Below are 26,388 nucleotides of genomic sequence, written 5' to 3'. Positions count from 1 at the left end.
AGTTTATGTAACACAGATAGTATGAAAAACTAATTAAGTGGCAGAGCCAGAATTTGAATCCTTGTAAACTAATTCCAAAATCTCGCTCTTAACTATTACATTATATTTCCTTTTTATATGAGAAAAAATTTCTGAAGATATTGTTTCAAAAATAATAGTAGGAAAATTGGACTGGACTGTGAATGCCATAATATTTATTAGCAGAGTCTCTACTAGGGCTTACCAGAAAATTTTCAGGTTTCAGAGTCAGACTGAGTTGGTTTTAAACCTTGGCTTCAATTCTTAACTGCTCTATGCAACCATGGGAAAATTACTCCTTGACCTTACACTTCCTCAACTGTAAAACATTTAGGAGACTAAATGTTGGGCAGCATCTTGCCCCAAATCATACAAGGTTTCAATATAGTAATATTATATGTATGATCTTCCTATTTTCCTCTTCGAGTCTTCCATAAGTTCCTCTATTTTCAATCCTCTAACACACATTATTCCCTTCTGATAATGTTCATTTTTCTTCCTGCTTTTTGCCCTCACAGTATCTTATCTGCTGCCCACCAAATTACTGACCATTTCAAAGATCTCAGAGGGCTACTAAACTTCAACTAGACTCCTATGTTTCCTTCAAATCAGACAAGCCCACTCAGAACGTCCCTTAGTTTAAAAATAGCCTAGTTTCTGTCTTTTCAGCTATATATGCTAATTTAACCCTGGAGCAAAGCCTAGAAGCTAAGAGTCTTGTGACTGACAATATCACCACTTAAGTATACCATGCATTTAGAAATGGGAAATAACTTTAGTTTGGTGACAATTTTATGTTTCAGCATTGCAGCTTAGGTAGTATGCATGATAAAACACTGAAAACCTAGGAACACTCTACTCTCACCTGCAAAGTGAAGTGCTAAGTCACGATACAGTTCTCTACTCATGTTTTGAAACTCAGCCTCCTGCCACACTTTCCCATCAGGTGTTCGAATCTTGGTCTCTGAAGGATTGAAGCCTAATATATAACCAACAATACAAAACATCCTTATCAATACTGCATTCAAAGTTTTGTTATATTATTAACTTTAAGTGAAATAAATTAATATACTATAAAATTCACTCTTTTAAAGTGTACAACTCCCTGCTTTTTAGGATATTCAGATAGTTACACAACTATCACCACCATCTAATTCTAGAGCATTTCATCACCCTGAAAAGTAACCCTGTAACCATTAGCAGTTGCTCCCCACACTACTCCCTCTATTCCCTGCCAAATACTCAACTATTTTCTATCTTTACAGATTTGCCTATTATGGACATTTCCATATAAATAGAATCCTACAATGTGTGGCCTTTTGTGTCTGGCTTTTCACTTAGCTTTTATTGTTGAATGATACTCCATTGTACAGATATATCAATGTTTGCTTATCCATTTACCAGTTGATGAACATCTGGGCTGTTTTCTACTTCTTGGCTATTATGAATAATGTCGTTATAAACATATATGCACAAGGATGTGTGTAAATATACCTTTTTCAATTCCCTTGGGTAGTATATCTAGGCGGAGAAGGCAATGGCACCCCACTCCAGTACTTTTGCCTAAAAATCCCATGGACAGAGGAGCCTGGTAGGCTGCAGCCCGTGGGGTCGCGAAGAGTCAGACACAACTGAGCGACTTCACTTTCACTTTTCACTTTTCACTTTCATGCATTGGAGAAGGAAATGGCAACCCACTCCAGTGTTCTTGCCTGGAGAATCCCAGGGACGGGGGAGCCTGGTGGGCTGCTGTCTATGGGGTCGCACAGAGTCGGACACGACTGAAGCGACTTAGCAGCAGCAGCAGCAGTATATCTAGGAGTGGAATTGCTGGGTCATATGGTAACTCTTACGCTGAACTTGTTGAGGAACTATCAAAATGTTTTCTAAAGAAGCTGCACCATTTTACATTTTTACCAGAAATTTCTCCATATCCTCACTTGTTATTGTCTTTTTTATTATAGTCACCCTCATAGGTATAAAATGGTATCTCATTGTGGTTTTAATTTGTGCATCCCTAATAATTAAACGTTGAACAGCTTTATAAGCTTTTAAAAGAGGAATGCATCATTAGCTACCACATAATGTGTTAACAAGTGCTGTTTGGAAAAGTAAGCTTCAGTTAGACAAAGCAATATACATTTGTTCAAAAAGACTAGAAATGGAGAAGCACCAAATTAAATGATAAAAGAATGTCAATCATAAATTATGGATATCCGAGAAAGAAACTACCTTTTCAAGTCTGAGGAGAAACAACAATAATCACACTTTTCTGATTTTGCCTATGGCTGAACAAATGGACAAGCTTCTGTCTACACAGGCAAAATCAGACAACCAAAGTGTGGAAAACAGTTGCTTAAAACATACTTGTTCTATTTCTTAACAAACATTACACATGTGCTATTTCCTAGAAATTATCATTCTGGTTTCCTACTTCAAATTTATCACTATTCCTTAAGAAATATACTAAACTTAAAATGTTACTTTGCAAAAAAAGATGAAGTAATGAATATGGATGATAACCAGAATAGTAAAAAGATCTGTATTTTCAAATGGGCTCAACTTACCAAAGAATTGCCATTAAATATTTTGTAAAAATTAAATCAATTTAGTGGAGTCAAAAATTGGTAAAAGCACTTTAAAAGTGCTAGATAAAATGTTACTGGTAAAATAATTACATGTCTAATAAGAAGTACTCTATTCAGCTCTTAAGACAACAGCATAAGCTTAATTTCACCTGAAATTTGTACCACAGGACACATACAACTATGCTTATAGCTATATAAACAAAAAGTTTATAAAGTGTTTAGTCTATTGCAAACTACAGTTTATAACAAGAAAGTGTGGCAATTCCATGTAAACCTATCTTCCTCCCAACATTTCTTACCCTCGTTCCATCTCTCTACATTCAACCTTATCACTTTTCTCTTCTCTTCCCTTCAGGAAACATTTATCTTTATGGGAGCCTTTCTTTATATTTGCATCTTTACTTATAAGTCAACTTTAAGCAGCTTTCAGTATCTACATCAGTTTCTCTTTCTGTTCCCCAGTTTTTATTTCCATTCTCTTTGTGTACACTTTTCTTACTAATTGAATTTATTGAATAGAATAAAATATTTACTGTGCATTTGTGTCCAAGACACTGTACTAAGGTTTGAAATAAAATAAGATGATCAATGAAGGCTTAATCTTCTTGGGCATTTAAACCAGAAAGAAAAAGATATGTAAACCACTAAGTATAAAACAATGAAAGAACCACTGTGTTCACTACTTCAAATTTTAAACATATACACACATAAATGTAATGTGTTTAGAATGGGTTTCATATACTAACAACTATATAAAAAGACAAAGAAAAATCTCCTCCTCTCTCTCTTTTCTCTCTCTCTTTCATTTGTGTAAGAGAATATTATCTCTGGAATGGTACATAAATTGTTAACACAAGTAACCTCCAGAAAGGGGACCAGGTGACTGGAGCACAAGAATGATACAGCTTTTCAATGTATGTCTTTTTCGTCTTTTCAACTGCAAATCAAGTGAATTTACTAAGTATTTAAACAAATGAAATTAAAATGTCACTTTAGAATACAGTATATTAAGATACTTTTAATTTACACTAACAAAAAGTTAGCAGAAAAACAGTTCTTCACTGGTGGAAAAGATAAATCCACTGCTCAGGATGCCACTGGAAACCATATTCTGTTATGATTTCTGAAATGAATACTATATTTCATTAGTTAACCTCATGAAAGTTACATTCATAATATATTTTAATATGGAAACTAAAGTATTAAAACTAGTAATAAAAGGAATATACAAAATCTAGTCACAACTCAAAGTCATACCTAAGATTTTCACTCTGATTCTTTAAGGTTGCTTTCTTTCTTAATTTTTAGATTTTTACAAATTATTAAATAGAACACAGATTCAAATCAACCATCTTAACTCTGCCTTAGTGGAAGAACTTTTGAAACCGCAGACTTTGACTTCTAGAATGAACAAAGCTTAAAGGTACAATCTGCATTTAATGGGTCTGATATAAATATAGCCAAAGTTTTGTATAATCACTATCTTACAACCAGCCAGAACTTCTGACCCCATCATTTGCTAATTGCTCTGTCAGCAATGTGGACAATTTCTACATGGCACACAAACAACTAGAAGGATAAGAAAGAATTTTATTAAGGGAACTACCCACAATTTTATCATAAATTATCTAGAATTAAATGCTACTTATCTATCTTTAATTCATAATGAATATTACTAGCAAAACATATCACAAAAAAACTGATAAACTGTTCAAACTATAGATAGTTAAGTTTGTTCTGTTAAAATTAATAGAATAAACCAATCTTGATTATATTTTGATTGTCATACATTTATAAATACTGAACTTGAAAAAATATCTGCAAAAGAAAGGCCAGAATGGTAGGAACTTTAAGACCAAAGTCTAACCTCATCAATGAATCAAAATTTTACATGGATGACCCTGACCCTGTGAAAATAATTTCAGGGACATAAATATGCAAAACCACCATATATAAAAACTTGAGTTAGGCTGAAAGCAGAAATTCTCTCTGAAAAGCATCTTCTCAATGGAAATCTGATTTATTGTTTTCTTAAACATGGAGAAAACCCCTGTCAAAATTCTAAGGTTAACAAAAGAGGATCAAAATGTCAGTGCCAAGATATTCTGTAACCAAATATTTACTAGCAGTGATTGAAGTATTTTTCAAACATTGCTTTTAAAAGAATTTCTAATAACAACAGAAATACAATGACAGAGTAAGAGCAATATTCTTTCAGTTCTCTGAAATTTTATACTTATTTTTATATTTTATTTATATATATTTTATTTTAAAATTTATACTAATTTTTATTTTCTCTTTTGTACAACTTATTAAAGGTTCATATGGGAAGTCTCAAACTAAAAGAACCTCTTGAAGGATCTAAGTCTGCATTTTTAGCATGCACTTTGAATTAATTTTTTTATGCACTTGATTTGAGAATCACCCCCTGTTCTAAATGATCCTCTCTACTCCAATACACCCTAGGGAAACAAGGAGACAAGGAGGCAGGAAAAGAGAAGATGTAAACACTGATTACAAACCTTTATATGTTGGAGCAGGTGGAGCTGTTGCCACTTTCCTGACTTTCGCTGTCACTGAGCTATCAACATTAACAACCATTACCGGATGGTCAATATGACCCAGGTTCTGGCCCTGGCCATTTGTTTCTTCTGAGTGTTCCCACTGTTTTCTAATCCGCTCCTTGAGTTTTTCCAGTTTGACATCATGTTGTCGTCGCTTTAGGATATCTAATCTTTGGGAATTACAAGTACTAGTAGAAGACGGAGAAGAGTCAGTTAACCGTAACACTTTTGAATCAATATTATGGCCCATGGTACACACAGAAGACTTCAAAGTGTTCTCATTTCCTTTTGTTCTATTAGGTTTTTCTTCATCACTTCTCATGGCAGCTGCCACCTTAATCAAACATTCAGAATTTTGCAATGCATCAATTGTTGGTCGATCATTTAAAAACCTAACAACTGTATCATCAACGGCAGATGATTGGGAGCTCTCAAAATCACAACAAAGTATATTCCGATCTTCTTGACTGCACATCAACCGGTTCCCACTCTCAGGCTTCTCTTCATTAACATCCACACAATATACGTGCTTTGACTCTAAATGGCTGGGGCTTATACTGGATGGTGTGCCATGGACTTCCCTATGATTAAAAAATAATAAGCTTTAAATAAAGAATACAAAAACCAGTCATACAAACTGAGTGGAGAACTCTAAACATTAGAGACCCCAAAACTTAGACACTCTAGTAGGTTAGAAATAATTCAGTGCTCAATGCCTCCTGGGTATCAAAGGTTAGATTATGGCAAATCATCTAAATCATAATGTGCATATTATAAAACTATGCAAAAGATGCATGCAGAGATTTCCTTAAGAACCCCAGAAAGCAGAAATACAATCTGACTTTGGATATTCACTTGACACTTACTACCAAAATGTACATTTTACTTCTCCATAAAATCTTAAGAACTAGGGGGAAAAGTTCTCAAATTCTGGCATTTCACATATATAACTTCTAAATAGTGTACGAAATTAACAGATTGGGAGTAGAAATAAAGTGGAAGTACAATAAACATTCACCTCCAGATAAACGTGGTTAGTAAAGTTAAATCTCTCTGAACTACAGACAACTTTTTTGGCAGCTTCAAGTTATGTAAAGCATGTCTAGAAATTCCAGAGTAGGCAAAGAAGACTGGACACAGCCAAAGCATGCATCACAAAGTCCATATTCTCTACTCACAAAAACACTAGCAAAAGTATTCCTTCAGAAACTATTTTGATCTTACGTATCATTCTAGTAAGTTATATTTTAGAAACAGAAGCAGTTATTAAAAGGGAGATTAATGAAGACAAGCCTCAGCAGTAGGAAGAAGACATGAAAAGCTACCCAACAAAATTATAGGAACAGACATAACAATCATCTGGACCCCCAAGTTCCGAAAGAGTAGACATTTGCCACATGTGGCAATTGAGCACTAGAATGTGCTTAATCCAAACTGAGATGTGCTGTAATGTAAATTACATACCAGATTTTTAAAAATTAAAAAATAAAGACCATAAAACATCTTTGGGTGTGTGCATATGACTACTAAAAATATTTAAATTACATATGTGTGGTTCACTTTAATGGTGCCATTGTATATACTGACCTAAATCTTTCAGTTTAGGCATAAAACTCTAAATATCACAAAAATTATTAAAGTCATGACTCTATTACAGCAAAATATGGTTAATTTTGCAGCTATCATGAGTACACAAGTGTGTGCATTTCTCTAAAGAGACAGTCTATAGCTTTTATCAGATTCTCACTGGGGTCCATGACTCAAAAAACATTAGACCCTCTTCTAAGAGGCTGATTATTAAATAAGACGGGGGCTGAGAACTGAGTTCTGCAGCTTTCACTAGAGATCAAGACTAAATTCAATTATTTTCACTATCTCAACCAGACTGCAACAACTCACTGTTTAAATGATTAAGGTCTAAAATCAGCACATGCAGAGAATAAAACAGGAATCCCTGGTGGCTCAGCGGTAAAGAACCCACCTGCCAATGCAGGAGATGTGGTTCTATGCCTGGGTCGGGAAGATGCCTTGGAGAAGGAAATGGCAACCTACTCCACTATTCCTGCCTGGGAAATCCCACAGAGAAGCCTAGCAAGCTACAGTCCATGGGATCGCAAAAAGTCAGATACAACTTAGTGACTAAACAACAGAGAATAAAATAAAATATAAAATGGTAGGTTACCTACATGTCTTAATCGTAAGGGAAAGAAAATTAACTAAAAAAAGTAAAGTAGGGACTGCCCTTGTAGTCCAATGGCTAATACTCTGCACTCCCAATGAAGGAGGCCAGGTTCAGGGAACTAGATCCCACATGCTGCAACTAAAGATCTCAGCACGCCACAACTAAGACCCAGCAGAGCCAAATTAGATAGACCAAAATAAATGAACTTTAAAAAAAAAAAAGTAATTTCACACATTCTTTCACTCACTCACTCATTAAATATCTACTATGAATAAGGATGTTCACTATGCAATTCTTTCAACTTTTCTATAAATATGAAAATTGTCGTAATAAAATGCTGGAAAAAATATCTATAGAATACTTAGTTAAATAACAAGCATTAAGATGATTTGGGAATGAGACAGATTTGTAGTTTTACATAAAGTAATGTAATGGGTACACATTTAATCAAAATATAATGCAGCATGAAAATGCTCCAACAGAGGAAGCACAGGTGGTACTAAGTCGCTTCAGTTTTGTCCGACTCCTTATGACCCTATGGACTACAGCCTGCCAGGCTCCTCTGTCCATAGGATTCTCCAGGCAAGAATACTGAAGTGGGTTGCCATGCCCTCCTCCAGGGGATCTTCCTGACCCAGGGATCGAACCTGAGTCTCTTCTGTCCCCTGCATTAGGAAGCAGGTTCTTTACCACTAGTGCCACCTGGGAAGCACAGAGGAAGGGTTGAATAAGCTAGGGAATGAAATGGGGTAGAAACAGATACAGCAGTGTTTCATACAGAAGGTGATAAAAGCTGAGTTTTAGATGATGAATGGAGCTGGCCAGGTGGAGGGTGTTCTATTCACAGCTATCCTATGGATATTTGTTTCTTTTCTTAAAATACACATAATTTACACAATTTTAAATGTGAGGTAGTATTATTTGCAGAAAGAATATTAGAATAGAAATAGTAATTTAGTTTCAATTCTGATAGTGATTATGTTTCTAGGCATCTCATTATTCTTTTAAATTTTCCCTTTCTCCTTTTTCTAAACTATGCACTTGTACCCAGATTAAGTCCCTGGCCTTTTCTCTATTTATTTTTTTCACTTTTATCACTTCAATGCTACTGACAACTCCCATATTTATATTCGTAGCACTGACTTTTCCACACACATTCCTACCCAAACATCCAACTGCCTACTGAATATTTTCACCTAGATATTTCAAAATTGCATCAAATGGAACACACTGAAAATCAAACCCATAATTTACTTCTGCATGCTTGTGTGCTAAGTTGCTTGTGTCCAATTCTTTGTGACCCTATGGACTGTAGCCCACCTGGCTCCTCTGTCCACGGGATTCCCCAGGCAAAAATACTGGAGTGAGTTGCCATGCCCTCCTCCAGGGGATCCTCCCGACCTAGGGAACGAACCCACATCACTCGCAGCTCCTGCATTACAGGCAGATTCTTTACCGCTGAGCCACTGGGGAAGCATAATTCACCTTCATCATCCAAATTTTTTATCTCAAATATAAGATGTGAGAGTTGGACCATAAAGAAGGTTGAGCACTGAAGAACTGATGCTTTTGAACTGTGGTGCTAGAGACTCTTTTGAGAGTCCCTTGGACAACAAGGAGATCAAACCAGTCAATTCTAAAGGAAATCAACCCTAAATATTCATTGGAAGGACTGATGCTGAATGCCACCTGATGTGAAGAACCAACTCATTGGAAAAGATCCTGATGCTGGGAAAAATTGAGGGCAAGAGGAGAATGGGGCAACAGAGGATGAGATTGTTGGAAGGCATGACTGAATCAATGGACATGAGGTTGAGCAAACTTGGGGAGATAGTGAAGGACAGGGAAGCCTGGCATGATGCAGTTGATAAAGTCACAAAGAGTCAGACATGACTTAGCAACTGAACAAGAGCAAATATAAAAACTAAGTATTTCCAAGCACCATCATTAAAAACTCCTTACTTTACTGATTGATACTTTAAAATACTAAAAAATGATTATAAATGAAACAACAAACTATAAGTTTCAGTGTCTATTACTTAATACTATTTGCTATCCTAACAGCAAGAACATATTTCTATCAGTAGTTAAAACGTCCCTCAAATACAAAACTCTTTAATCTTATCTGGTAAATATCCTAAATTAGCTAACAAAAATGCAAAGCATTTTATACTATTCATATATTAAAATTCATTCATCAATCTTGAACATCTAACTAAATTGTTAAAAGGAACCACTGGCAACACAAACAATAAACCAACTCACATTCTCAGAAGAAAGAAATTTTAGGTAACTGATTAATGCTAGCCCCCTCCAACTCAAAAAAGAGAAGAAAACTAAACTATGTGAAGACCACTGTGTAGAACATCCAATCTGAGATATAAGGGAGAAGAAAGCCATACTTCCAGAAACCGAATAATTTGTGTGCAGGAAGCATATTACAATGGAGTGGTCTGGAGTAAATATTACTACTTCTCCCCAAATATTCAATCTGTAAAAGAACAGAAAGTTAGCATTTCATAAAAGATTTTGCTTTACCTTTTTGGAAAATGGAAAAGGTAATACTACTAGATTCAGAGTGTGATGAAAAACTGAGAAAATAAACTATAATATTAGTACAAATACTATAGGTTAACTCTATAGATAATTTAAAAAAAAAAAGAAACCCACACTAACCTGTAAGAAACCAAAGGGTCACGAAACTCCACACGATTAATTTTTTTTACATTACTCTCCAGGGTGGTAGCTCTGAGAGGACTACGAGATTTCTCTTTTCGTGATTTAGAAAATTTGGAGGCTGGAGCATTAACCCAAGAATCATCCAGGTATCTACCATCTGAAGAAAAAGGAAATCTATGAAAACATATGATATAAAATACAACTGTCTCTGAACGTGGCTAGCATTTAAGAAAATAACTTAGGTATCTTATTGTTTCTGCACTCTCAAGCTGAATACCATACAAGTAGATTAAAAAAAAATTCAGGTTCTATTATTACAGTAACTCAATCTATAGAGAAAGACTGCATTCTAAGCAAACAACACCAAGTGAAATTCTAAATAAAAAATTCCTTTTGTCAAAGGCTCTCACTTCAAAAAAGATGCATCAGCTAAAACCCAAGACTCACAGATTATAAAAAAGAATCATAGTTTCAGTTAATCTGCAGGTTTATTCCACTAATTATGCAACCACAAAATTAAATATATAAAAGGTAACCAAAGAAAATATTGACAGTGTCAATTTATGATAGTATTTGTAAGATAAATATTCTAATTTTGATCAGAAATCCCAACCAAAAAAACAAAAGTCTTAAGTCAACTAAATTTCAAACTAAAATACCTGTAATTTTTCTTTTTTAAAAAGGACATATATAACCCTAAAGGCTCAAAATCAAATTCTCACTAACAAATGAAAACTCACTGCCAAAGGTGATGCTGTAGTGCTAAGTCCCCGATCAAAAGATGGAGAAAACGTCATCTACAGTCACTGAACATGAGGCTGCTTCGTAACTACTCAGTACCAAAGGAAAAGAACTAAATGCTGATGAAGCACCTAGTCTCTGACAAAAGAACAAGGAAATACATGGGACTATATGGAGAAATTAAACCAAAACGCCAAAAATTCATATTTAATATATTTATATCTTTGGAAGTCACCTCCTACATACCTTTTCTACTAATTTTTCTGGTAGCACTTGCAGAAGATTTCTTGGTATCCATGACAGAATCAAACACAGCTGTACTTGTAGGGGCTACTTCCAATTTGTTTTCAATGTGTCTCAGCTAAAGTTTAAACACCATCAAAACAAATAGGTTAATTCTATTCTAAACCAGCTACCATCAATTTAATTACTTATATTATCCAACAACTTTCTCCAAAGCAGAAAAAACTTAGGAATGCTTTATTTTAACTAAAAACAATATAGTTTTTCTATTATTTACTACTTAAGCAATTGGCCAATGCTGCCCAAATTTGGACACAAAAATAAAAATGTCTATAGAATACCAAGAGTTTTCCATTTGACCTGTTGACTACTTTTTTAATTGTTGAGTTTTTTAAAAGCAGTAAATTTTCTGACATTGTATGCTGCATATCATTATGCTACATATATTTTCTGCATTTCTACATATTTTATGTGTTTTATATGCAAAAGTGAGGAAAGAACAATTCCTCGAGACTAAAATTTAGGATTATTTAAATAGCCACAACTTTTTATCATTTTATATCTACAAAATAAGTTTTACAATAAGGACAAAGTTAATAAGATAAAATTCAGGTTTCCAAGCACTACAGTTGACTTTTGATATAACCACCAATGATTTTAAAAAGTATTTTCTCCTAAATGCTTACAGGAGAAAATGTGAAGAAAACAGAAGAAAGTAGAAAAAAATAAAATTAATCAAAATTCCAAATTCCACCACAAAGAAATAAAAGCTTTGTGTAAAATTCTGATTTATCCTCTTTCATATTTTAGCAGTGCAATGTACTCACAAAACTGGAATAATCCTTTATATATTAATAATTCTATATCAGACTGTTCCCCCATTTATATTATGAACCATTGATCACCCCTAAAAATTATTTTTAAAACCCAATAATTTTTTTTTAAAAACAACTATTAACAATTCAGCTCTAAGTTAGTTTACCTCTAAATTTAATATGGGATAAAAATTATTCTTACATTATAAATGTACAATGCTCACAAAGAATATATGCTGATTGCTACATTCATGGACCCAAAATCTGACTCTGCATTATGACCAAATCTAGGTTATCAGATTGACTTTCAAATCAGTTCAAAAGATTATAGGACAGAAAATATCAAGTTTATACTGTTAAAAAATAGATGACTTGAATTCTGGTAGAATACAAAACAAATAAGACAAATATATAAATATATATACATACACACACACACATATATAAGGTTGGTGCAAACATAATTACAGTTCAGACTGTGACTTTTTAAAACTAATTTTATTTATTTATTTTTGTCTGTCCTGGGTCTTCATTGCTGTGTGGACTTGAGTCTCTAGTTGCAGAGAGCGGGGGCTACTCTCTAGTTGTGGTGTGTCAGCTTCTCATTGCGGTGGCTTCTCTTGTTGGGAAGCACAGGTTCTAGGGCATAAGGGCTTCAGTAGTCGTGGTTTCCAGGCTCTTGAACTCAGCTATTGTGCTCTGCAGCATGTGGAATCTTTGTGGATCAGGGATCAAACCTGTGTCTCCTGCATTGGCAAGTGAATTCTTTACCACTGACACAACAGGGCAGCCCTCAGACTGCAAATTTTAAATCATTATAACTAGGCTTAAACACATCTTTATTAATCAAAATAGGAACCATTACAATCAACACATTTTTGTTAATGAGAAGTTTATTTCTGTAGCATAAAAATTTGTGCTTCAGGATTCAACAAACTCCTAAGAAGTATTTTCTGCATCCTGCTGGCTGTGGAAGCATTTTCCCTGCAAAAAGTTGTTGAGATACTGAGGAAGTAGTAGTTGGTTGGCAAGAGATCAGGTAAATATCTGGATGAGGCAAAACTTTGTAGCCCAATTTGTTCAACTTTTGAAGTGCTGGTTGTGCAACATGCAGTTGGGTGCTGTCATGGAGAAAAATTAGGCCCTTTCTGTTAACCAATACCGGCTGCAGGTGTTGCAACTTGGGGTGCATCTCATCGATTTTCTGAGCATACTTCTCAGAGGTAGTGGTTTCACTGGGATTCAGAGAGCTGCAGTAGATGAGACGGGCAGCAGACCACCACACAGTGACAAGAACCTTTTACTGGTGCAAGTCTGGCTTAGGGTGGTGCTTTGGAGCTGCTTCTCGGTGCAACCACTCGGCTAGTTGTCACTGGTTGTCATATAAAATCTACTTTTCATCACATGGCACAATCCAATTGAGAAATGGATTCTCAATCAGAAATACAACTGATGTTGCATAGAATAAGAGAAGACACTTCAAAATGACGATTTTTTGGACTTCTAGTCAGCTCACGAGGCATCCACTTATAGAGCTTTTTCACCTTTCCAATTTGCTTCAAATGCTGCACGACTGTAGAATGGTCAACACTGAGTTCTTCAGCAACTTGTCACACAGTTATATAAGGATCAATTCGATGATGGCTCTCAATTAGTCGTGTTAATTTCTGATGGCCGGCCACTATGCTCTTTTATCTTCAAGCTTCTTGTTTCCTTTTCAGAACTTCTTGAACTACCACTACACTGTACATTTGTTAGCAGTTCTTGGTCCAAAAGCACTGTTATTGTCAGTTGTCTCTGTTGCATCAAATGACCCATTTTGAACTCGAATAAGAAAATCACTCAAATCTGCTTTTTGTCTAACATAATTTCCATAGTCTAAAAAAAATATAAAATAAGCAGCAAGTAATTTAAGTCTTTAGCAAAAAAAAAACATAAAGTGAGAAATGCACGTTAAAATGATGTATAACATAACCACATTTAGAGTGTATTCCAATATCAAATGGCAAATTTCAATAATGCAAAAACCACAATTACTTTTGTACCAACCTAATATATATTAGAAGAGCAATTTGCCTAGAGAGCAAATGAAAAAGAAAAGAAAAAGGTCTCTCTTTAAAGAGCTATGTATCACTTGACAAATCTGGATTCCTAAACTCCAGACAAGACTGGACTGAATATAAATGAGAACGGTGGCACATAATCATCCTTCTTCAGCAGTACTAAGAGAAAACAACCTGTTACTGCCACAAAAAACTAGCAGGTGACTCACAGTCCACTCAAACAAAAGCTGTCCCTTTCATTTCTGCTCTATGAGCTTCCTACATAGACACATTCCTACCTTCTCTAATAAATTCTACATTTTAAAACTTCATCTCAACATATCAACTGAGTAAATTTATTAAAGCAGAATAAATAACACAACATAGTTTAATAATTTATATGCCATAGTGCTAATGTTTCTGATACTTAAAGTAATGTCCTAATTACTACTTTACTATCTAATAGTTGTCACTAACGTTAATTTTGTAACATAGTATGTAACTTTTCATATTGAAAAGTTTAACTATTTTCTCATAAAAAAAGCACTATAGAAAAGAATTTTAATCTACTCAATCATAACAGAAAATTTTAAACTAGAAGGAAATAAATGGAACCTATAATTACTTACAGCAGCCTTGGTCTGAGAAAGTGCATCCCATGGTGCGGTTATATCTGCTGGGCAACATTAATATTTACTGAATTAGGATCTCTGAAGTGGACCTTGAAATCTGCATTTTAATAAGCTCCTAAATGCACTCAAAAGTTTGAGAACCACTTTATTAGGCAGAACTGTTCTCCAGCAAGCGCTTTATTACATTGAGCCAAAACATGATTCTTCTCCCATCCTGTAAAGCCTAGCTTCCTAATACATGGTTTAGAGCTGTATTAGGCACTGATCCCCCTAGGACACTGATCCCATAGGACAACTAGACTAACACCCCCATCTACATTTCCAACAATAAGCAGTATCCTCAGTTTATCCCAATGAGCTGAACAAATACACTGTTAAGTACCATACTGCATTTCGTATTATGATATGAAAAGATCAGAAAACTACTCCAGACTTCAACCTACTAGTAGAAACAAAGGTAACATCTATTCATTCTTTCAGACAATAGCCCTTCAAAGAGTATATATTCAAACAGTCTATATATTTCCCCTGAGTCAGCCTTCTCTAGGATAAATATTTTCATCTTCTCTAAATGCTCCTCATGTGACATGATTTCCAGGTCCCTCACGAACCCAATTATCTTGCTCCAGATGTACACATTTGTCAAAGTCCCTCAAAATAATCAAGTCCTAAATTAAAGTTACCCCCATGCATCACTAAAAACAAGAAGTTCAATGAGACTATAACTTTTTAATCTGTGCACTACAGGTCTACATCGGGAGCTATATAGTATCATTTATTGACATTAAGTCAGAATTTATTGTAAAATATTATATATAACTAATTTTACATATACTGATTCTTTTTAAAAAAAGAATGTATTGCTTTACAAGACAGTTTACTATTGTGTGCCTCTGAAGGTAAAGTACATCGTATATTTAAAATGAAACTGAATTTTAAAAAGCATTTATCCATTTGTTATAAATCAAAGCATATGGGTATTTTCATTTACTGAATAGCCCAAAATCTTAGGCACAGGACCTAAACAAAGCATTAAGTTCAGTTTAAAAAAAAAAACAAATCATACCTTGAATAGTATCCGTGCTTTGAGAGTTCCTTGGATTTGGTAAAGGCACCTCTTTTGATCTGCTGCTCCTCATCCTGCCAATTTACCTGCAATCACATCATCAGCATTCACTGAAAATCAACATTATAATATCAGTGAAGAAAATGCCCTATCTTGCCTTTTGTGAAAGTCAAAAAAGAATTTTGTCATCTCTAAAAGTTATCTTTATATTCTCTTAAGAGTTCCTGATAATTTAGTAACTTAATTTTTGCTTGGAAAGCTAAACCATTAAAAATTATATCATAACCACCCCACACAAACTAGGATAGCTACTATCAAACCAAACAACAAACAAAAGTGTTAATGAAGATGTGAAGAAACTATAACTCTTGTGCACTGTTTGTTGGAATGTAAAATGGTACACCTGCTATGGAAAATAGCTCAGTAGCCCCTCAAAAATTTAAAGGAAAACTATCATATGGTCCAGCACAGAAGAATTGAAAGCAGGGGCTTGAAGAGATATTTGTTCACAGCACTGCTCACAACAGTCAAAAGACGAAAGCAACCAAAGTGTCCATAAACAAATGAAAAAATAAGTAAAATGTAGTGTGGTGGCTCAGACGGTAAAAGCATCTGCTTGCAGTGCGGGAGAACCGGGTTCAGTCCCTGGGTGGGAAGATCCCCTGGAGAAGGAAATGGCAACTTACTCCAGTACTCTTGCCTGGAAAATTCCATGGATGGAGGAATCTCGTAGGCTAGAGTCCACGGGGTCCTAAAGAGTCGGACACGACTGAGCGACTTCACTTTCACTTTCAGTATACACATAAAACATTATTATTCAGTCTTAAAGAAGGGGGATATTTTGACATATGCTACAATAAATGAAACTTGAGAACATTATGCGAAGTGAAATAAGCCAGTTACAAAGACAAATACTATATGATTCCACTTATATGAGATACCCAGAATAGTCCAAATCATAGGAAGGGAAAGTAAAATAGCGACTGTCAGGGGCTGGGGGAAGGGGAAAATAGGAAGCTATTGTCTAATGGGTATAGAGTTTCATTTTTGCAAGATGAAAGGAGTTCTAGAGATGGATGGTTACTATGACTGCATAATAGTAATAGTGTATTTAGTACCACTAAACTGAATCCTGGAAAATGGTTAACATGGTAAATTTTATGTTACATGTATCTCACCACAAAACACAAATTAAAAAGGGGAAAAAAGTATATAATGACTCAAAGAGAAAGATCATGATCTACTTACGCTAACTAAACAGACTGATGACAAAATTCTGTTGTAAAAGTCACATAAAAACACAGTTTGGAAAATGTAGAAGGGGAAAACTCATTCCTGCTCTCCAAATCTTAACACAATCATTAAGATCCCTTCTGTTTCTTTATACTTTTTTTTTTTGATTGAATTAGGTTCCTTAATTTATTGTTTTGAGCTTGTCTTTTTTTTTTTTTAAACTTTACAAATTGTATTAGTTTTGCCTAACATCAAAATGAATCCGCCACAGGTATACATGTGTTCCCCATCCTGAACCCTCCTCCCTCCTCCCTCCCCATACCATCCCTCTGGGTCGTCCCAGTGCACTAGCCCCAAGCATCCAGTATCATGCATCGAACGTGGACTGGCAACTCGTTTCATACATGATATCATACATGTTTCAATGCCATTCTCCCAAATCTTCCCACCCTCTCCCTCTGCAACAGAGTCCAACTGTAATCACTATAATTTCAATTTTGTGTCTTATTTAAATGCTAGACATTTGAAGTGGGTTTTAGAATATATCCACAAATTCTTTGATACTCCTTTCTTCAAGAAGTGGAGCTTAATTTTCTTCTCATTGGATGTAGGCTGGACTTAGTGGTTTACTTTTAACAAATCAAATGTGGTAGAAATGATGTGTGACTTTCAAAACTAAGTCACAAAAGGCACTGCCTGTTCTCTCTCAAGGATCCAGCTGCCATGTCATAAGGACAGTCAAGCAACCCTATGAAGAGATCCATGTGGCAAAAAAAACTTAGGGTTCCTGCCTATAGCCATATGAATGAGCCATCCTGGAAGTAATCCAACAAGAGTTTATCAATACAATAATATGACTCATTTTCTCTATGATAAATAACACTGTAATGAAAATAGCTATATATATGAATGTTTGCTCATTTGGATTATTCAACAAGAACAGGATCTACAAAGTATGCAAAAACTGAACTAAAGAATATATAGAACATGCTACTCTAGAGATCCAGTGTTGAACTGTTTTCCAATTTACAATAATACGAGCTGATCAGTTTTATTAATATATTTTAGTATTAACTATGCTTTTTACTTTTGTTGATTATTAAGGAATATTAATTATATTCCTTTTAGGGAAGAAAATGGCTTTTTAAAAACTTTTTATTTTGTATTGGGGTACAGCTTTTGTATTGGGGTACATTAACAATGTTTTGATAGTTTTAGGTGAACAGCGAAGGGACTCAGCCATACATATGCATGTATCCATTCTCCCCCAAACTGCCCCCCAATCCAGGCAGCCACATAGCATTGAGCAGAGTTCTATACAGTAGGTCCTTGTTGGTTATCCACTTTAAATAAAGCAGTGTATGTGTCCATCTGGGCTTCCCAGGGGGCGCTAGTAAAGAATCCATCTGCCAATGAAGGAGACACGAGAGACATGGGTTTGATCCCTAGGTCAGGAAGATCCCTGGAGGAGGGCATGGCAACACTCTCTGGTAATCTTGCCTAGAGAATCCCATGAACAGAGGAGCCTGGCAGGCAGAGAGTCAGACACACAACTGAAGCAATGTAGCGCACACACACTACCAAACTACCTATCTATCCAAACTACCAATCTATCTCTTCTTTCCCCCATCCTTCCCCTGGGCAACCATAAGTTTGTCCTCTAAATCTGTGAGTCTGTTTCTGTTTTGCAAGTAAGTTCATTTGTACCAGAAAAAGGTTTCTTTAATTTCAATTTAGTAGATTGCTTGAAGGAGTAAACACTCTGCCATGGAACTTAATTTTAGATCCTCATTTGTGAACTATCTTTTCTTGTTCTTTGCCCACTAATCTACCAGGATATTAAAGTTTTTCTTATTGATTTGCTGAGTTCTTACATTATACTACTACTACTACTACTAAGCCGCTTCAGTCGTGTCCGACTCTGTGCGACCCCATAGACAGCAGCCCACCAGGCTCCCCCGTCCCTGGGATTCTCCAGGCAAGAACACTGGAGTGGGTTGCCATTTCCTTCTCCAACGCATGAAAGTGAAAAGTGAAAGTGAAGTCGCTCAGTCGTGTCCGACTCTTCGTGACCCCATGGACTGCAGCCTACCAGGCTCCTCCATCCATGGGATTTTCGAGGCAAAAGTACTGGAGTAGGATGCCATCTTACATTATAAATAGTATATTAAACCTTTGTCATATTTGATAAAAATAATTTTCTTCAATGTCTGTAAAGGCAGTTCAATATTGTAATTATTAAAGACTCTAATTTACGTAAAAAAGGAAAAGCCTACCTACTAAGTCCAAACATGAAAAACTAAAGGTATAATTAATTTTTAAGAGTGTTACTTTTACCTATAATAAACAATCCTGATTTATAAACTTCTTAGGAAAAACTTCAAAAAGGTTCCAAAAATAAAAATTTTCTAAAACTAAAATTTTCATAGGTTATACAATATGATTCTAAGAAAAGTCAATCTAGATGTTTAAAAATAGAATAGTAAAAATTTTAAATCAATAAATATGCCAATAGTTAAAGTTATTCTAACCAGAGTTAGAATCAGAGCTACCAACATAGTTAGAAAAATAAACTCACTTCACTGTCCTTCTCATAAAGATACTTTTGGTCTAGTTAAGTGTCAAATGATAACTAAACAAACATGTGGCTGCTGCTGCTGCTGCTAAATCACTTCAGTCGTGTCCAACTCTGTGCCACCCCATAGACGGCAGCCCACCAGGCTCCACCATCCATGGCATTTTCCAGGCAAGAACACTGGAGTGGGTTGCCATTGCCTTCTCCAATGCATGAAAGTGAAAAATTAAAGTAAAAGTCACTCAGTCGTGTCTGACTCTTAGCGACCACATGGACTACGGACCACCAGGCTCCTCTGTTCATGGGATTTTCCAGGCAAGCGTGCTGGAGTGGGTTGCCATTGCCTTCTCCGAAACAAACATGAGCTATTTTATATCACTAAATCATCTGTCAATGACTAGACAAAACTTTTCTTTGAGCAGACCTCATTTTAAAATAAACGCTAAAATAATGATCAATTTTCTAATGGGAAGCAGAAACAGATTAAATAATCAAAAACTGCATATACATCCAAAATCTCTATGCTTAAGAGCTAATGCCGATAAAGCTGAGACAATGGAGATTAGCAAAAAGAAATGAATCTGCTTCAGGGACATCCCTGGTGGTCCAGTGGTTAAGAATCAGCCTTCCAAAGCAGGGGATACAGGTTCGATCCCCGGTCAGGGAACTAAGATCCCACATGCTGCAGAGCAATTAAGCCTGTGCACCACAACTAGAGAATGCCCCCATGCTCTAGGGCCCATGCTCTACAAATAGAGAAGCCTCTGCACACAGCAACTGGAGAAAGGCTGTGTGCCACAACAAAGAGTGCAGCCAAGGAAAAAAAAAAAGAATCTATCTGCTTTAAAATAACAGCCCTATTAATAATCATCTTCAAAAGCAATAACTAAATACAAAGAGTGTGACATTTACAGAAATCTCACCCTGTAAATACACTGCAGTATATTCACCACCTAACAAATGAGAATGAACTAATCACAACTACATACAACCACACAGTTGAGCATCACAAACGTGTTAAGTGAAGAATGCCAGAAACTAGTGTACACACTGTATACATTTTATAAAACATCAAACAGGCAGAATTAATCTACTCTGTTACAACTGACAATGGTCATTATTTATGCTTTCTTTTTTTTTTCCTTATGTATGCTTTTGGCAGGAGGGTGACAAAAATTGGAGCAAGGAAGCGCTTGAGGTACTAATAATATTGTTTACTGATTTGGCAAAATCAAATATACAAAAAAGATCTTCATGACCAAGATAATCACGATGGTGCGATCACTCACCTAGAGCCAGACATCCTGGAATGTGAAGTCAAGTGGGCCTTAGAAAGCATCTCGATGAACAAAGCTAGTGGAGGTCGTGGAATTCCAGTTGAGCTCTTTCAAATTCTAAAAGATGATGCTGTGAAAGTGCTGCACTCAATATGCCAGCACATTTGGAAAACTCAGCAGTGGCCACAGGACTGGAAAAGGGCAGTTTTCATTCCAATCCCAAAGAAAGGCCACGCCAAAGAATGCTCAAACTACCACACAATTGCATTCATCACACACACTAGCAAAGTAATGCTCAAAATTCTCCAAGCCAGGCTTCAGCAATATGTGAACCGTGAACTTCCTGATGTTCAAGCTGGTTTTAGAAAAGGCAGAGGAACCAGAGATTAAACTGCCAACATCTGTTGGATCATCAAAAAAAAAGCAAGAGTTCCAGAAAAACATCTATTTCTGCTTTATTGACTATGCCAAGGCCTTTGACTGTGTGGATCACGATAAACTGGAAAATTCTTAAAGAGATGGGAATACCAGGCCACCTGACCTGCCTCTTGAGAAACCTATATGCAGGTCCAGAAGCAACAGTTAGAACTGGACATGGAACAACAGACTGGTTCCAAATAGGAAAAGGAGTACGTCAAGGCTGTATATTGTCACCCTGCTTATTTAACTTCTATGCAGAGTACATCATGAGAAATGCTAGACTGGATGAAGCACAAGCTGGAATCAAGATTGCTGGGCAAAATATCAATAACCTCAGATATGCAGATGACACCACCCTTATGGCAGAAAGTGAAGAGGAACTAAAGAGCCTCTTGATGAAAGTGAAAGAGGAGAGTGAAAAAGTTGGCTTACAGCTTCAACATTCAGAAAACAAAGATCATGGCATCTGGTCCCATCACTTCATGGCAAATAGATGGGGGAAACAATGGAAACTGTGAGAGACTTTATTTTTTCGGGCTCCAAAATCACTGCAGATAGTGACTACAGTCACAAAATAAAAAGACACTAACTCCTTGGAAGAAAAGCTATGACCAACCTAGACAGCATAATAAAGAGAGACATTACCAACAAAGGTCCATCTAGTCAAGGCTATGGTTTTTCCAGCAGTTATGTATGGACATGAATGTTGGACTATAAGAGGGCTGAGCACCAAAGAATTGATGCTTTTGAACTGTGGTGTTGGAGAAGACTCTTGAGCATCCCTTCCATCCTAAAGGAAACCAGTCCTGTTCATTGGAAGGACTGATGTTGAAGCTGAAACTCCAATTCTTTGGCCACTTGATGCGAAGAACTGACTCATTTGAAAAGACCCTGATGCTGGGAAAGATTGGGGGCGGGAGAAGAAGGGGACGACAGAGGATGAGATGGTTGGATGGCACCACCGACTCAATGGACATGAGTTTGAGTAAGCTCCAGGAGTTGGTGATGGACAGAGAAGCCTGGTGTGCTGCAGTCCATGGGGTTGCAAAGAGTCGAACACAACTGAGCAACTGAACTGAACTGATTTGGGTGCTGACTTTTTGGGTGTGTTCAGTTTGTAAGACTTCACCAAACTGTACATTCATATACTTTTTCAATATATATTAAACTTCAGTTAAAAGTATTTTCTTTTTTCTTTAAATTTTTACTAGCGTATAGCAGTCCATGGGGGTCGCTAAGAGTCGGGCACTACTGAACGACTTCACTTTCACTTTTCACTTTCATGCATTGGAGAAGGAAATGGCAACCCACTCCAGTGTTCTTGCCTGGAGAATCCCAGGGACGGCGGAGCCTGGTGGGCTGTTGTCTACGGGGTCGCACAGAGTCAGGCACAACTGAAGCGACTTAGCACCAGAGCAGCCCCAGAGGTGGGGGACTCAAGGAATTCCAGAAAGGAATAGGAAAAGTGTATAAAAAGGAAAGTATATAAAATAAAAATATATAAAAACTATAATGACCTGTATGGCTCTATCAATAAATGCCTGCTAAACGTCAGGGTGATGGGTAGACAAAAGGCCAGGAACACCTGTGAAGTTAGTGAGCAGCAGCAGCAGCAGCTGAATAATAATGTTGTGTTAGTTTCAGGTGTACAGCAAAGTGAATCAATTATACATATACATATACATAACCTCAGATATGCAGATGACACCACCCTTATGGCAGAAAGTGAAGAGGAACTAAAGAGCCTCTTGATGAAGAGCCCCACTCTTTTTTAAATTCTTTTCCCAAAAAGGCCATTACAGATTATTGAGTAGAGTTCCCTGAGCTATAATGTAGGTCCTTTGTTGTTGTTTAGTAGCTAAGTCATGTCCAACTCTAGCAACCCCATAGACTGTGGCCCACCAGGCTCCTCTGTCCATGGGATTTCCCAGTCAAGAATACTGAAGCGTGTTGCCATTTCATTCTCCAAGGAATCTTCCCGACCCAGGGATCAAAACCATGTCTCCCACCACTTAAGTGGCCACCAAGGAAGCCCACAGTAGGTCCTTCATAGTTACCTATTTTATATATAGTGTGTATATGTCAATCCAATCTTCCAGTTTATTCTCCCCTCTCCCAAAGTATTTTCAGATACCATGAAATAACCAAATCCTAGCTTAGGTTTACAATTATAATTTTAATTAAATTCTATAATATGTTCAGTATCATGAAGTACTTCAATTTGACAATAATTCACCTTTCATAATCCATGGTTATCCCATGCCCAATAAATGTTATTAATAAAATCTATTTAAGCAGGTTTGTTCTTCACTTAAGAATATATAATACATATGTCACCATTTTCTTTCATTGAGGAATAACTACAATGAAAAAAAAAATCTCCTCATAGAAAGAAGAGAATCTAATCTATCAAAACTTTTCTTTTACTAACTTTTGCAGTTCCATACAAATTTTAGGATTATTTGCTCTAGTTCTGTAAAAAAATGCCATTTCAGGGATTACATAAGACTGTTTTGGGTAGTATGGGTTTTAACAATATTATTTTTCCCAGTCCATGAACATTGGACTGTATCTCTTTTCATTTATCTGTGTCACCTTTAATTTCTTTCATCAATGTCTTACAGCTTGAAGAGTACAGGTTTTTCACTTTATTGGTTAAATTTACTTCTGGGTTTATTTTTTCTTAATGCAACTGTAAATGGGACTGTTTTCCTAATTTTTCTTTCTGAAAGTTATTACTGTATAAAAATGTAACCGTTTCTGTATATTACTTTTGTGTTCTAAAACTTCACTGAATTCATTTATTATGCATAACAGTTTTTTGGTGGAGCTGTTAGGGTTCTCCATACATAGTATCACATCATCTGCAAATCGTGACAGTTTTACTTCTTCCCTTTCAATCTGGATGCCTTTTTTTTCTTTCTTTCTTTTTTTGATCCAATAGCTGTGGCTAGGACTTTCCAGTAGTCATGTATGGATGTGAGAGTTGGACTATAAAGAAAGCTGAGAGCAGAAGAAGCGATGCTTTTGAACTGTGGTGTTGGAGAAGACTCTTCAGAGTCCCTTGGACTGCAAGGAGATCCAACCAGTCCATGCTAAAGGAAATCAGTCCTGGGTGTTCATTGGAAGGACTGATGTTGAAGCTGAAACTCCAGTACTTTGGCCACCTGATGTGAAGAGCTGACTCATTTGAAAAGACCCTGATGCTGGGAAAGATCGAAGGCAGGAGGAGAAGGGGATGACAGAGGATGAGATGGTTAGATGGCATCACCAACTCAATGGACATGAGTTTGGGTAAATTCCAGGAGTTGGTGATGGACAGGGAGGCCTGGCATGCTGCAATTCATGGGGTCGCGAAGTCGGACATGACTGAGCTACTGAACTGAACTGGAGGACTTCCACTACTATGTGAATAAAAGTGACAGACGTGGGTATTTTTATCTTGTCCCCAATCTTAAAACAAAAGCTTTGGGCTTTTCACTGTTGAGTATAATGTTAGCTGTGGGTTTGTCATATACAGCCTTTATTACATTAAGGTATATTTCCTCTATACCCACTTTGTTTAGAGTTTTTATCATAAATGGATGCTATGTTATGTCAAATGATTTTTCAGCATCTATTGAGATGATTGTGTGATTTTTATTCATTTTTTTAATGTCATGTATCAGGTTGATTGATTTGCAGATATTGACCCGTCCTTGCATCTCTGGAATAAAGCCCACTTGATCATGGTGTTTACTTTTAATGTATTCTTGAATTAGGTTTGCTAATATTTTGTTGAGGATTTTTGCATCTATGTTCATCAGTAATATTGATCTGCAATTTCTCTTTCTTCCTTCCTTCCTTTATTTTGTAGGGTCTTTGTCTAATTTTACTATCAAGGTAACTCTGGCCTTGAAGAATGAGTCTAAAAGTATTCCTTCCTCTTCAATTTTTTGGAACAGTTTGAGAAGGACAGTATTAACTCTTCTTTAAATGTTTGGTAGAATTCCCATGAGGCCATCTGGTCCTGGACTTTTTGTTTCTTGGGAGATGTTTGATTCCTGATTAAATGTCATTACTAGTAATCAATCTGTTCATATTTTCTATTTCTTCCTGATTCCATTCCTAGGCATCTTCTTTTTGTGCTCCTTGTTCCCAGGCAAACTCACACAGTTTCATGGTTTCAACTACTTCCTAAACGTCACCATATTTTTATGTCCTGAATTGTTCTCTGAGCTCTGGACCCAAGTTTTCAGTCTACTTGATGGTGCATCTCCCAGTTCAACTGGCCTTTCAAACTTATCAAGTTCAGAACCAAATTCATTATCATCTATATTCAAAATGGTTCCTTCTTCTTGTTCTCTTAGCAAATGGGATTACCATGCATCCATCTCATCTTTGACATCCCTGCCTTTTCCTCACTTCATTATTTACTGAGTTACCAAGTCAATGCTAACTTTAAGATGTTACAATATGTAAAACATGCCTCTGCAAAGATGCTGAAAAATAAATCTTTAAAATATTTCTAATTTCTCTCTTCCCCTTGCCTCTGTAAGAGCATCATCTTTAGCCTAAATTATAGTAAAAAAGCTTCCTAAATTATTCTGCTCCTAACATTCTCCATACTACAACCAAAGTTACCTTTCTACAACAGATCCTAGCAACTCTACTTTTGTAACTCTTCAGTGACTATCATCTATAGGATAAAGTTCCAAATCCCTTAGCACGATGGAAGTCTGAACTCTTCACAACCCTTAATTTTGTCTTACCCCTCGCTATTGTCACAGTATACCAACTGCTCCTGTCAAACAGCTATACCTAGCACGCTTTCTCTAAACATCGAAACTTTCATTATCTCCATATCTTCTTTTCCTAAATTTTCTCTAGCAGTAATACCCTTCAAGACCAACCTCTAATGTCATCTCCTATAAATCTTTCCCAGGCAGTCCCTTAAGAATTACTACTTCATCTGTTTCCCATACCATTTTATTCACTTTCTACAGCACTTATCCTCACACACACAATCATTCATTCAGTCAATGAGTACTTAATTACCACCCCACGTCCAAGCTCAGGGGCGGCGGCCAAGAGGAGCTACCCCATTTCCAAGGTAAGGAGCAGCCGCTGTGCTTCACTGGAGAAGCCATGAAGAGATACCCCACGCCCAAGGTAAGAGAAACCCAAGTAAGACGGTAGGTGTTGCAAGAGGGCATCAGAGGGCAGACAGACTGAAACCACAATCACAGACAACTAGCCAATTTGATCACACGGAACACAGCTTGTCTAACTCAATGAAACTATGCCATGCCAAGTGGGGCCACCCAAGACGGG

The 26,388-nt window shown here is 36.3% G+C and overlaps 1 protein-coding gene across 4 annotated transcripts in view; it reads right to left on the bottom strand.

Annotated features, from left to right (window-relative positions):
• The window catches only part of CEP350 (centrosomal protein 350), a 162,749-nt gene that overhangs the window by 118,186 nt on the left and 18,175 nt on the right, over positions 1–26,388 (bottom strand). For 2 of the 4 annotated variants that reach the window (XM_027565477.1, XM_027565480.1), the window contains exons 2-7: positions 15,571–15,656; positions 14,502–14,548; positions 11,019–11,133; positions 10,029–10,188; positions 5,129–5,751; positions 884–997 (exon numbers count right to left, since the gene is read on the bottom strand). In XM_027565477.1, the coding sequence (XP_027421278.1) occupies positions 884–997; positions 5,129–5,751; positions 10,029–10,188; positions 11,019–11,133; positions 14,502–14,548; positions 15,571–15,643 (1,132 nt within the window). In that variant the 5' untranslated portion in view covers positions 15,644–15,656. The remainder of the gene's footprint in view (positions 1–883; positions 998–5,128; positions 5,752–10,028; positions 10,189–11,018; positions 11,134–14,501; positions 14,549–15,570; positions 15,657–26,388) is intronic. The other 2 variants (XM_027565478.1, XM_027565479.1) reach the window with 2 other exon arrangements.

Source organism: Bos indicus x Bos taurus, chromosome 16, assembly GCF_003369695.1.
Source record: "Bos indicus x Bos taurus breed Angus x Brahman F1 hybrid chromosome 16, Bos_hybrid_MaternalHap_v2.0, whole genome shotgun sequence".
Classification (NCBI taxonomy): Eukaryota; Metazoa; Chordata; class Mammalia; order Artiodactyla; family Bovidae; genus Bos; species Bos indicus x Bos taurus.
The sequence above is the reverse complement of the archived record's forward strand: the minus strand, read 5'-3'. Positions and strand labels throughout refer to the sequence as shown.